Source organism: Pogoniulus pusillus, chromosome 12 (genome assembly GCF_015220805.1).
Source record: "Pogoniulus pusillus isolate bPogPus1 chromosome 12, bPogPus1.pri, whole genome shotgun sequence".
NCBI lineage: Eukaryota > Metazoa > Chordata > Aves > Piciformes > Lybiidae > Pogoniulus > Pogoniulus pusillus.
The window spans coordinates 4,461,606-4,475,044 of NC_087275.1; the positions used below are offsets into that span (position 1 = coordinate 4,461,606).

The 13,439-nt window shown below is 44.8% G+C and overlaps 1 protein-coding gene across 4 annotated transcripts in view; it reads right to left on the reverse strand.

Moving 5' to 3' along the window:
- Positions 1-13,439, reverse strand: part of CADM2 (cell adhesion molecule 2) — an 871,614-nt gene that overhangs the window by 65,852 nt on the left and 792,323 nt on the right. The window contains exon 10 of one of the 4 annotated variants that reach the window (XM_064152287.1): positions 7,810-8,201. The exons of the other annotated variants lie outside the window; for them this stretch is intronic. Coding sequence (XP_064008357.1) covers positions 8,164-8,201 — 38 coding nt within the window. The 3' untranslated portion in view covers positions 7,810-8,163. Of the gene's footprint in view, positions 1-7,809; positions 8,202-13,439 lie in introns of those variants that run through there. 4 annotated transcript variants of the gene reach the window in all.

A 13,439-nucleotide genomic window follows, 5' to 3' on the forward strand; every position in this document is an offset into this window, starting at 1 on the left:
GTATGCAGCTGGCCTAACTCAACAGCAGCATCTCAATTCTTCTCTCCTTCCTTCTGCCTGGAATATTTTGTATTTCACCTTGGGATCATTATCGTGACTTTTGGAAGTGTCTTCGTACAGGAAGCTCACTCAGGGACCAAAGCATCGTTGAGTACATCTGCTGGAGTTAATGCTAAGGCTCTATAAGCATGGTCAGAATTGTTCTTGTTTTCACACTCCTATTTTCCAAGTTCTGATTGTTTTAAACTGTTTAATTCTGTTTAAATTGTTTAACAGTTTTAAACTGTTTAACTACTTCCTGTCAATCAAAAATCCAAAGAATCTCAGGGATTTTTTCCTGAAATTTAGAATATTATTAATAAAATTTAATATTCATAACTGTGATGGTTTGGGTGTTCCCTGCTCCCCCACACTTTGGAAATCACTCAGACTAGACCTAGCCAGCTCTGGAAATTGAATGAAGCTTATGTTTACAGCTTAGCACAATATACAAGCAGATAGTTACAGTATATACAGTTATAGACAGAAATATGCAAGGTAAAAGGTAATACAGAAACACAGCAGCCCTCCCAGACACCTGAGTCCCCAGGAGGGGCTCCCAACCACTGCTTCACTATCCCTCTACCCCTCTCAACCTTACCCCAGTCCCAAGGAAGAATGGAGGTTGGCCCAAGGGGTTAGGAAGCAAAGTGGATTAGTCAGAGAAATGGAGGATGAGGTTAGAGGGAGAGATGCAGCTCAGAGCTCCCCAGCAGGAGTAGTAGTGCCTCATCTATGTTTTGATTCTTGTTCTTATACATCTCATGAAGCTTATGAGGGAAGCAGACATCACCACTGTTTTCCTTCCACAGCCTGTAATCTAGTCCTTCTCACCAAAACATTATACCTAGCTTCGAACTAGCTCAATAACAGCTTGTTGATTTCCACAACAGTCACCACACAGAATAAAGGGTATTAGAGGCTGTTCTCTCACAAAGGAAATTCTTCAGGTAATTATAGGTCATTCTGAAGCTTATAGGGCACTGCAGACAGTACTGATAATACACTAAAAATAGTCTGATTCACCTAAACTTCAAAATTATCTGTCACCTACATGAGATAAACTCATTTAAACAATTTGCAAGCCAAACTGCTTACAGAGCTCTAAGTACTTGAGCCCAAAAGTCCCTTGAAATCATTCTGGCTTTCAAAATATCAGGTATGAATATTTATTTGTTAGTTTATCATTAAGCCTGACTGGAGTATGAAGCTGTCATGGTAAGCCTGATAGGACAAAATAAACTTACCCATGTCCTTGCTTGCCCAGGCATGTTTTTCTGCTCTCCCTCCTTCTGCTACAGGGAGAAGCAACCACGGGAAAAAGGATGAAGAACCTAGAGCCACTGAGTCTAAGGACTCTGGCCTGCTCAGATTTGTTTGCATCCTGTGGTAAACAAGGTGCACACATGCTTAGCCTGTGTCTGCCTTTTGCAAGGCATATGCTTTTTTCCAAAATTTGGGTAAATCAAGCCTATGGCTTCACCTAATATGGTCAAGCTTGGCTAACTGCCATTCTGATTGGCTACTCTGTGTCCAAAGGGCCATTAGTCTCAGGCTACAATGATAAAAATGCAGGTAAACACAACGTGTGCTCTGCCATTGTATTTGTGCCTGTTGCCTGCTGCTGCTATTGCTCTCTGTTTATGGCAGTGATTCTGTTATTGCCTTCTGCAGCATTATGCTAAAGCTGTAAGCTAGCTTTGCTGAATTGCCTGGAAACCACCTGCCATGAGTTTACCAGGAGCAGGCTTTAAATGCCTCCACGTCATCGTCCTGCATAGCCAGTGTGTCAAGGTGCTGAGATCTCACATCACAAGGCATCCTGCCTACACCTGAAAGTCTCCTGCCAAGACAGGAAGCGCTGGATACACAGATCATCGAGAGGACCAGGTTAGAGATAGTCTACTCCCTTCCCCCAGAAGCCTGGGAAGAATCAGAAACCTCAGCAGCTAACAGTAACAGAATTCCCTGAAAGAATCTGGATACTGTCTGAAGTTGTAGCTTGCCCCATGAGTTGTGAAATAATATTTCGTGAGTAGGTACTGAAAGCCTCCTGTAATTCACCATTGCCTTCTGCCATAAGCAGAAAGGACTCCTTGAGTCCATCTAGTGGGCAAGCAGTATTTGACCGCAGGAACCTTCTCTTCCAATTAAGTTGAGTTCAATTAATGTTTCTATTTTTGCTGGTTATTTCTAGATCTAGTTATTATCTGTGCAATGTTTCCATGACCGTGCAAGGAAATGATTGATCTAGTTGACTGGCTAGGGCTGGGTGCTAGGTTGGACTGGATGAACTTGGAGGTCTCTTCCAACATGGTTGATTCTATGATTCTACGATTATTACTACAAGTAGTGGTCAGGGGTGGTGAGAGTTCTGAATATCAAAATTAATGAACAATATTAATTTTGGGAAATACCATCTCACATTAATTAATCACCCCTCCATAGCAGCAGTTAGTACATATAATACAGATCTCAAGTCATGTTTACATCTGAAGGTTGAAAATGGCTACGCATTAATAAAAAGCAGGAAATGTTATGACTGAGGTCAGCAGTAGGACCAGGGAGGTTATTCTGCCTCTGTACTCAGCACTGGTCAGGCCTCACCTTGAGTACTGTGTCCAGTTCTGGGCTCCTCAATGCAAGAGAGATGTTGAGGTGCTGGAAGGTGTCCAGGGAAGAGCAACAAGGCTGGTGAGGGGCCTGGAACACAAATCCTATGAGGAGAGGCTGAGGGAGCTGGGGTTGTTTAGCCTGGAGAAGAGGCTCAGGGCAGACCTCATTGCTGTCTACAACTACCTGAAGGGAGGCTGTAGCCAGGTGGGGGTTGGTCTCTTCGCCCAGATAATCAGCAAGATAACAAGGGGACACAGTCTCAAGTTGTGCTGGGGGAAGTCTAGGCTGGATGTTAGGAGGAAGTTGTTGGCAGAGAGAGTGATTGGCATTGGAATGTGTTGCCCAGGGAGGTGGTGGAGTCACCATCCCTGGAACTGTCGAAGCAAAGCCTGGCTGAGGCACTTAGTGCCATGGTCTAGTTGACTGGATAGGGCTGGGTGCTAGGTTGGACTGGCTGATCTTGGAGGTCTCTTCCAAGCTGGTTGATTCTATGATTCTACGATTCTATGCACAACACAACCACTCAACTAGAAGTCAGATAGAAACGGTCAGTACTGTTAAACAGATCCTTCAGTACACATTGATTTTTATGGTCTGCTTTACAGAGAGGTGGTGATAGTGATGAGCTCAGTACTTCCCATATATATGTTTGAAAGGTCTGTGTTTCCTTGCCTGTTTTATGTGGAGGCTGTGCAGAAGGAAGGCATGCTAAGACCTTATAGTCTGTGGCACCTGAGGGCAAGTGTCGGGATGAATTCAGATCAAAGGGCTTTCATTGCAGGCAGTGAACATGCCTCCAGCAGAAGAGACTCTTAATTTGGAAAATCCCTCACACTGCTATCTTACAGTGGAGACTGTTAGACTGCATAATTCATATGCAGCTGGAAAAAAAAGGCCCAGTGTGATCAGAGCTCAGGTTAGGAACGTTTGAATTCCTGACACACTACCGAAGCCTCTCTGGAGCTCTGCTATATAATGGAATCTTTATCAGACCATCAACCAATTGTGATACTTATCTGTCCAGCATTGCATTTTGGGTTAAGTGATAATCCATCAAGGCTGAAAATCATTGTGTACTTTTAAAGTTGCATACTTCATTACTGCAAGCTGACAGCTGGATGGATTTGTTAGCACTGGAAATATTTGTTCCAGACATAAAAAGAAGGCTCTAATATATGGCATTATGATATTTCCTTTCTTTCCATATATTTAGCATGCCTGTCCTGTAATCTGTCTCTCATTTATGATGTTCATTTACATGGCAAACTACTCACAGTATGAAATCTATATTTGTTCCAGAGTGCAACAGCTCATTTCATGAATAATATGACCAAACAACACATAATAATGACGACAGCCTTCATCTTACATCACAATAGCTGTAAAGCAGAGGCAATTGCAGTTTCCTAAATTGCATGTTTCTTCGGTTTAGTCTGCGTAAAAAGAGAGCAACTGAGAAGTTCAAGGACATTCCACAGTATCACAGTATCACAGTATCACAGTATCACAGTATCACCAAGGTTGGAAGAGACCTCACATATCATCAAGTCCAACCCTTTACCACAGTGCCCAAGGCTAGACCATGGCATCAAGTGCCACGTCCAATCCTGCCTTGAACAGCTCCAGGGACGGCGACTCCACAACCCCCCCAGTCAGCCCATTCCAGTGTCCAATGACTCTCTCAGGGAAGAACTTTCTCCTCACCTCGAGCCGAAATTTCCCCTGGCGCAGCCTGAGGCTGTGTCCTCTTGTTCTGGAGCTGGCCACCTGAGAGAAGAGAGCAACCTCCTCCTGGCCACAACCACCCTTCAGGTAGTTGTAGACAGCAATAAGGTCACCCCTGAGTCTCCTCTTCTCCAGGCTAACCAATCCCAGCTCCCTCAGCCTCTCCTCGTAGGGCTGTGCTCAAGGCCTCTCCCCAGCCTCGTTGCCCTTCTCTGGACACGCTCAAGCATCTCAATGTCCCTCCTAAACTGGGGGGCCCAGAACTGAACACAGCACTCGAGGTGTGGTCTGACCAGTGCAGAGTACAGGGGCACAATGACCTCCCTGCTCCTGCTGACCACACCATTCCTGATGCAGGCCAGGATGCCACTGGCTCTCTTGGCCACCTGGGCACACTGCTGGCTCATGTTCAGGCGGGTATCAATCAGCACCCCCAGATCCCTCTCTGTCTGGCTGCTCTCAGCCACTCCGACCCCAGCCTGTATCTCTGCATGGGGTTGTTGTGGCCAAACTGCAGCACCCTGTACTTGGAGCTATTGAACACCATCCCCTTGGACTCTGCCCATCTGTCCTGCTGCAGAGCCCTTCTGCCCTCCAACCCAGCCACATCTGCCCCCAGCTTGGTGTCATCTGCAAACTTGCTGATGACTGACTCCATGCCCTCATCCAGGTCATCTATGAAGATGTTAAAGAGGATGGGGCCCAGCACAGATCCCTGAGGGACACCACTAGTGACAGCTGCCAGCTGGATGTGGCACCATTCACCACCACTCTCTGGGTCCGGCCCTCCAGCCAGTTCCTAACCCAGCACAGAGTGTTACCATTCCATAACAATTGAAGTAAGATGTGTAAAATACTGCCAGAAGTTTTTGTCTCTGTCCAGCCTGCTTTAGGGCTGTCTGTGTTGTCTTGAGAATTAGTCTTGGATTGATATTACAACTATAAAGCTCCTTTTAAAAATATTTGGAAGTTGGGAACTCCACACAGGAACCCTTGGTTTGGATGTTGGTCTTCCCATAACATACACATCAAATCCAGAGAAGGGCCATGCAAATGATCAGAGGGCTGGAGCAGCTCTGCTATGAGGGCAGACTACATGAGTTGGGGCACCTGGGTGGATGCAATTCCAAGCACAACTCACAGTATCACCAAGGTTGGAAGAGACCTCACAGATTATCAAGTCCAACCCTTTACCACAGAGCTCAAGGCTAGACCATGGCACCAAGTGCCACATCCAGTCCTGCCTTGAACAGCTCCAGGGACGGCGACTCCACCACCTCCCCGGGCAGCCCATTCCAGTGTCCAATGACTCTCTCAGGGAAGAACTTTCTCCTCCTCACCTCCAGCCTAAATTTCCCCTGGTGCAGCTTGAGGCTGTGTCCTCTTGTTCTGGTGCTGGCCACCTGAGAGAGGAGAGCAACCTCCTCCTGGCCACAACCTCCCCTCAGGTAGTTGTAGACAGCAATGAGGTCACCCCTGAGCCTCCTCTTCTCCAGGCTAACCAATCCCAGCTCCCTCAGCCTCTCCTCATAGGGCCTGGGTGGCAAATGGCTAAGAGCAGCCCTGAGGAAAAGGCCCTGGGAGTCTGGGGTGATGAAAAGCTCAACATGAGCCTGCAGTGGGAGTGCAGCCCAGAGGAATGAATCGTGTGCTGGGCTGCAGCCAGAGCAGTGTGGGCAGCAGGGCAAGGGAAGGGATTCTGCCCCTTGGCTCTGCTCTCCTCACACCCCACCTGGAGCTCTGTGTGCAGTTCTGGAGCCCCCAGCACAAGAAGGACATGGAACTGTTGGAGCCAGTCCACAAGAGTGCCACAAAGATGCTCAGAGGGCTACAGCAGCTCTGCTATGAAGACAGGCCACAAGAGCTGGGGCTCTGCAGCCTGGAGAAGAGAAGGCTTTGAGGAGACCTTAGAGTGGCCTTCCAGTATCTGAAGGGGCCTACGGGAAGGCTGGGGAGGGACTATTGACAAGGTCTTGGAATGACAGGACAAGGGGAATGGGTTTAAACTGACAGAAGGGAGATTGAAAGTAGATGTTAGGAAAGGGTTGTTTGCAGTGAGGGTGGTGAGACACTGGCACAGGTTGCCCAGGGAGGTTGTGGCTGCTCCCTCCCTGGAGGTGTTCAAGGCCAGGTTGGATGAGGCCTTGGGCAGCCTGTTCTAGTGGGAGGTGTCCCTGCCTATGGCAGGGGGTTGGAACTGGCTGATCTTTAAGGTCTCTTCCAACCAAAACCATTCTATGATTCTCTAAGTTATTTTACTTGTTTGTTTAGTATGTAGTGATAATGCAGTTTTACATTTAGATTCACACAGCATGAAAAAGTAGTTCCTTTCATAACTGTCATCTGATGCTACCCTGTTGTCCTGTTTCCTCTGGCTTACAGAAAGATACCTTCTGTGCATACAGCAATAATAAAATTTCTTATCCTTTATCAAAAAAAAAAAGGCAAAGGAAAGGAAAAAGGAAAAGAAAAAGGAAAGGAGAAAGGAAGGGAAAGGGAAAGGGAAAGGGAAAGGGAAAGGAAAGGAGAATCGAAAGGGGAAAGGGGAAAGGAAAGGGGAAAGGAAAGGGGAAAGGGGAAAGGGGAAAGGGGAAAGGGGAAAGGGGAAAGGGGAAAGGGGAAAGGGGAAAGGGGAAAGGGGAAAGGGGAAAGGGGAAAGGGGAGGAAAGGGGAGGAAAGGAAAGGAAAGGAAAGGAAAGGAAAGGAAAGGAAAGGAAAGGAAAGGAAAGGAAAGGAAAGGAAAGGAAAGGAAAGGAAAGGAAAGGAAAGGAAAGGAAAGGAAAGGAAAGGAAAGGAAAGGAAAGGAAAGGAAAGGAAAGGAAAGGAAAGGAAAGGAAAGGAAAGGAAAGGAAAGGAAAGGAAAGGAAAGGAAAGGAAAGGAAAGGAAAGGAAAGGAAAGGAAAGGAAAGGAAAGGAAAGGAAAGGAAAGGAAAGGAAAGGAAAGGAAAGGAAAGGAAAGGAAAGGAAAGGAAAGGAAAGGAAAGGAAAGGAAAGGAAAGGAAAGGAAAGGAAAGGAAAGGAAAGGAAAGGAAAGGAAAGGAAAGGAAAGGAAAGGAAAGGAAAGGAAAGGAAAGGAAAGGAAAGGAAAGGAAAGGAAAGGAAAGGAAAGGAAAGGAAAGGAAAGGAAAGGAAAGGAAAGGAAAGGAAAGGAAAGGAAAGGAGAGGAAAGGGTGAAAAGAAGGAAGGAGAAAGAAAGTAAAAGAAAACAAAAGAAAAATGAGAAAGGAAAAAGAAAAAAGAAAATAAAAGAAAGAGGAAAAATAAAAAGGAAAAGAAAAGAAAAGAAAAGAAAAGAAAAGAAAAGAAAAGAAAAGAAAAGAAAAGAAAAGAAAAGAAAAGAAAAGAAAAGAAAAGAAAAGAAAAGAAAAGAAAAGAAAAGAAAAGAAAAGAAAAGGCGAAAAGAGAAAAAAGAAAGAGAAAAGAGAAAAGAAAAGTGTTTTCATAGTATACTGTGCAGCCTTTTGCTTGGAGCTAGCATGTCTGTGATCACCACATGTGAGTGTATATTGTCTGTCGATTCTGATACTTAGACCTCTGCAGGAATCTACAGAATCTACAAGAAGAAAGTGCTTGAGTTCAGGATCTGAGGTTTGTTAGTTTTTCAGTTGGTTTTATTTGTTTGTCTTTGCTTTGTTGTCCACTTTTTGTTGGCTACTATAGGGATGCCTTATACTATGAGAGCAAAGCATAAGAGGAACATCTGAGGTCTGATTTTTTTTTCACCTGTTAAATCTGTGTACATGATCGACTGCATTAATGTTCTTGAAAGCCACTTTCATGCTACTATAGGAAGGCTTTTCCTGGCTGTGTATCTATCAGACCTGTCAAACAAAGAATTGTTTGAGTTAGAACAGATGCTCCAGTCTCCTCTGTTGATCTTAATTTTGTGAGCTTTGAGAATTTGCAGCATTAATTGCACCACCAAGCCTGACTAGTGGGATGAAACCCTAATTAAATGTTGCTTAGGGAAAGGAATAAATACAGTGTTCCCCCTACAAAGAGCACTGTGGGCCACTAAGCCTCTTGAAAATATAGCTGCAGTGCTTTTGAAGCTCCAAGTGCTGTTGAATACATGAAGAGCCAGAGAAAACACAGACATATGAGGACAGTGTAGGTACACATCCAAAGATTTCTTTTTTTGAGAAACAGATAGCAAAATGGACCTAAGCACCAACAAGGACAAGCAGCAATGGGTGTAAGTTGCAGCACAGGAGGTTCTGCCCTAACACAAGGAGGGACTTCTTTACTGTAAGGGTCCCAGAGCACTGGCACAGGCTGCCCAGAGAGGTTGTGGAGTCTCCTTCTCTGAAGAATTTCCAGGCCTGTCTGGCTGTGTTCCTCTGTGATCTGTGTTAGATTGTGTTGTCCTGCTCTGGCAGGAGGGCTGAACTCGACGATCTCGTTGGGTCCCTTCCAACCACTAATAATATCCTGTGAGCCTGTGAACAGTATAAAGCTTTATTTTTAATCAATTTTAATCCCATTGTTTTTCTATTGCAGAAAATGTACTAGAAGTCATGCAACTTAAACAGCAAGTGAAACCTAATGAGCTGTACATACTGTATCAGAAGACACAACTGAGGAATCTACTAAGAGACTACCTGAAGGGACATTGTAGCTAGGTGGGGGGTGGCCTCTACTCCCAGGCAACCAGCAACAGAACAAGGGGACACAGTCTCAAGTTGTGCCAGGGAAAGCACAGGCTGGATGTTAGGAGGAAGTTCTTCACAGAGAGAGTGATTGGCATTGGAATGGGCTGCCCAGGGAGGTGGTGGAGGCACCGTCCCTGGAGGTGTTGAAGAAAATACTGGATGGGGCACTTAGTGCCATGGTCTGGTTGACTGGGTAGGGCTGGGTGCTAGGTTCTAACCTGGATGAGCTTGGAGTTCTCTTCCAACCTGGTTGATTCTATGATTCTAAGACAGCACTAAGAGCAAGTCACCTCCCTCACTTAGGTTGAGCAAAAGTACTTTGGATTCCCCTGTGCATGGCATAGTTCTTATGAATCCTTCATGTACCACAGGAGAATAGAGATGAACAACACTGAATAACATTTATTCTCTTTTAAAACTTTGTGGTGGGTTGGGAACTTCCCTTTCCAAGTTAAAATTTACCAGACCAGATCAGATGGCTGGGAAGTAAGATAAAGTAGCAACGGAACAAGGGCATACAATCTGAAGTTGTGCTAGGGGAGGTCTAGGCTGGATGTTAGGAGGAAGTTGTTGGCAGAGAGAGTGATTGGCATTGGAATGGGCTGCCCAGGGAGGTGGTGGAGGCACCGTCCCTGGAGGTGTTGAAGAAAAGCCTGTCTGAGGCACTCAGTGCCATGGTCTAATTGATTGGATAGAGCTGGGTGCAAGGTTGGACTGGATGAGCTTGGAGGTCTCTACAAAATCCCTGAGGACTACAAGTACTGCCCAAGTAGTTTCTGCCTTTAAATTCTCTACAAGTAAATGGGCTAGCTTTTTTTCCCCCTTTTCTTTTTTCTTTCCTTAATATAGGCTTCAAGGTAAAAATTGGAGGGAAAAAAAAAGTAATGCAGTATTTAACTAAGAAGGTTGATATTTATGTGACTAAATAGAAATATTTTCACTTAAAATCACAAAGGATTTCTGTGCTAGCCTGAGGCTAACTGGAATATTTTAATGGGAAAAATTAGATGATAGGCTGTGAAAAGAAAACACTGGTGATGTCTGCTTCACTCATAGGCTTGCTGAGATGTATAAGAACAGGAACACAAAGCACAGATAAGACAGTAGGAGATAGGGTCTGTTTGTGTGTGTGTGTGTCTGTCACAGTTGGTGCCTGTGCTTTTCCCCCTGGACTTTTGCTGTGAATCTAATCCTTCTGCTTTCTAACCCCCCTGGCTGATCCTCCAAACTCACCTTGCATGTAAGGCAAACTCTGGGATAAGGTAGAGGGGAGGAAAGAAGATGTTGTTGGGAGCCCCTCCTGGGGACTCAGGTTTCTGGGAGGGCTGTTGTGTTTCTGTATTACTTTTAATGTGTCTATTTCTGTCTATAGCTGTAAATACCTGCTTGTATCTTGTGCTAAGCTGTAAATATAAAGCTTCATTCCTTAGCTTTCAGGAGGTTGAGTCTAGTCTGGCTGATTTCATAAGAGTAGGGGGACAGGTAACTCCCAAACCATCACAGTGATTTATCATTTTCACCCACATATTCTGCTTTTACCTTCTCTTAAACCAGTGTATCTTTGTTACTGTAGCATCAAATACCATGCATCGTATGTATTAGAGCTGAGGCTCAGAGGAGGGCTCTGCTCTTCCAGATCTTTCTCTCGATGCCAGGTACACAAAAGGTGGAAATGAACACATCAGAGTAAAGGAAAATGAGGTTTTAACTAATATATTTCTGTATATAGCTGTGAATATTGTATATATCTGCCTGTATATTGTGTTAAGCTGTGAATACAAAGCTTCATTCCTTAATTTCCAGCCAGTTGAGTCTAGTCTGGGTAACTTCATAAGAAGGGGGGGGGGGGGGGAGGAGGTAACTCCCAAACAGTTTCAAAATGATCACATCCTTAAATCTTTCCTTAATCCACTGTAAATGCTTGTTCTAAACTTAACTCCTTTAAGAAATCTTTCTTTCATATCAGAGCCAAATACAACAAAAGCAAAAGTGGATATAATAAAACAGGGGCTCTATTCATGTATGAATGTGTACATTTATTGTCTTTGTGGTCACCCTGTTCAATAAACACTTGAACTTCACAGTACAGCTGCCTTGGAGCAGCATCATGCCTCTGCTAAACACAATGACTTTTGGAGATGCTTTTAGGCACTGCTATATAAAGCTTTGAACACTCTGGCACAGTCATTAGACAACTGAGTCAGCTGAGACTGAATCACTCTGATCCGTGCAACTGAACAGAATGGATCTATCTTTTAAGTTTGGGATGTCCCTGTAATGTTAATTCTGTACCTGTTCAGGGGGTGGTGGTGAGATTTCTGTCTTCAATAACAAAAGTCCAAACCTCTTTGAATGTTTTCTTCATGACACAAAGAAGAAGAAATCTGAGTATCTGTGACAAGCATAATGCCAGGCTGTGGGTGTGTTTTATGTACATTTGTGTGCACAAGCTTTTCTTCTCTGTAAGTGCAGAAACACAGAGCTCTTTTCACTCGAGGTGGCTTCTTCCACACTGTTAATCACATTCCCTCTCTACCTACATGACTCTGAGGGATTGGCACAGAACCATATAAATTAACTTTCCGCTAGCAAAGAATTTCTCTGCTGGAGACAAATCCACAATCCTCTTGTGTCTCTTCTCTCACAAAATGGAACAGTAGCATGGGTCACAGAATCATAGAACCATAGAATCAAACAGGTGGGAAGAGACCTCCAAGATCATCCAGTCCAACCTAGCACCCAGCCCTATCCAGTCAACCAGACCATGGCACTAAGTGCCTCATCCAGGCTTTTCCTGAGCACCTCTAGGGACAGCAACTCCACCACCTCCCTGGGCAGCCCATTCCAATGCCAATCACTCTCTCTGCCAACAACTTCCTCCTAACATCCAGCCTAGACCTCCCTCCCCTGGCACAACTTGAGACTGTGTCCCCTTTTTCTGTTGCTGGTTGCCTGGGAGAAGAGACCAACCCCCACCTGGCTACAACCTCCCTTCAGGTAGCTGTAAACAGCAATGAGAGTCCATGAACAACATTCACAAATGATATTACATAAACCTAATAGAAAGGAAAGTACTCATACAGTGTATAATTATTCTTTCCATAGTCCTCCAGAGCTGTTTCTTCACATATAATTTATTGTCATTGTGTCATACATTCCTCATTACAGTTATTAGGTTCTAAGATAGCATTGATCAATATATAATAGGCAATACTCCTCACTGGCATCAAATTGTGTTTAGACTCTATGAGCTGGTAGGTAATGTACCAGTAAAAGAATAATTAATTCCTGAAGGACTGAGCACAAAAGCAAAGTGCAAAGTGAGAAAGTGAAGAGCCTTCCTAAACAGGATGTTTAAGAACTATCTGAATTATCATTTTGTCATCCAACTGGATCAGTAGTTCTTTTTCATGTTGTTTACTAGATGCCATGCAAATTAAGACTGAGATGGGTCTCACAGTTCCAGAATTAAGTGATGATGGGTTGCAGACAGTTTTTTTCCCCCCATTAATTCAGGCTTTTGGCAATGACAGGGTAGACTCATGACAATGTAAAATGCCTTAGATTTACAGAGTATCTGGGCTCTTTATATACTGTACCATGTTCCTGTAATGCTATCTTCAGTGCCTGGATATGGAGTAGTGTGTTCTCAAAGTGAATTACATAAGAGTCACATAGAACAGAGGAATGTCTTGTACAATTTACCTGAGGTGAGTTACAAGCATCAAGTGTGCTAGTTTCATAGAATCAACCAGGTTGGAAGAGACCTCCAAGATCATCCACTCCAACCTAGCACCAAGCCCTAGCCAGTCAACTAGACTGTTGTGGCTAGCTGCACAGAGGGGGATTAAGTGGGATAGTTTGCCTCTATGCATGTGGACAGCCTATCAAAAGCACCAAATCCACGATAGAAGCACCATGCTTAGCTTTGATAAACAGACTGACCACCTACTCACCATACTGGTGTGAGCTCGTGTCTTTCCCGCTCCCATGAGGCCTTAATGAGGCCAACTCAACACCCTGGGATCATTATCATAGAATCATAGAATCAACCAGGTTGGAAGAGACCTCCAAGATCATCCAGTCCAACCTAGTAACCAGCCCTAACCAATCAACCAGACCATGGCACTAAGTGCCTCAGCCAGGCTTTTCTTGAAGACCCCCAGGGATGGTGCCTCCACCACCTCCCTGGGCAGCCCATTCCAATGCCAATCACTCTCTCTGTGAAGAACTTCTTCCTAACATCCAGCCTATACCTACCCTGGCACAACTTGAGACTGTGTCCCCTTGTTCTGTTGCTGGTTGCCTGGGAGAAGAGGCCACCCCCCACCTGCCTACAATGCCCCTTCAGGTAGTTGTAGACAGTAATAAGATCACCCCTGAGCCTCCTCTTCTCCAGGCTGCACA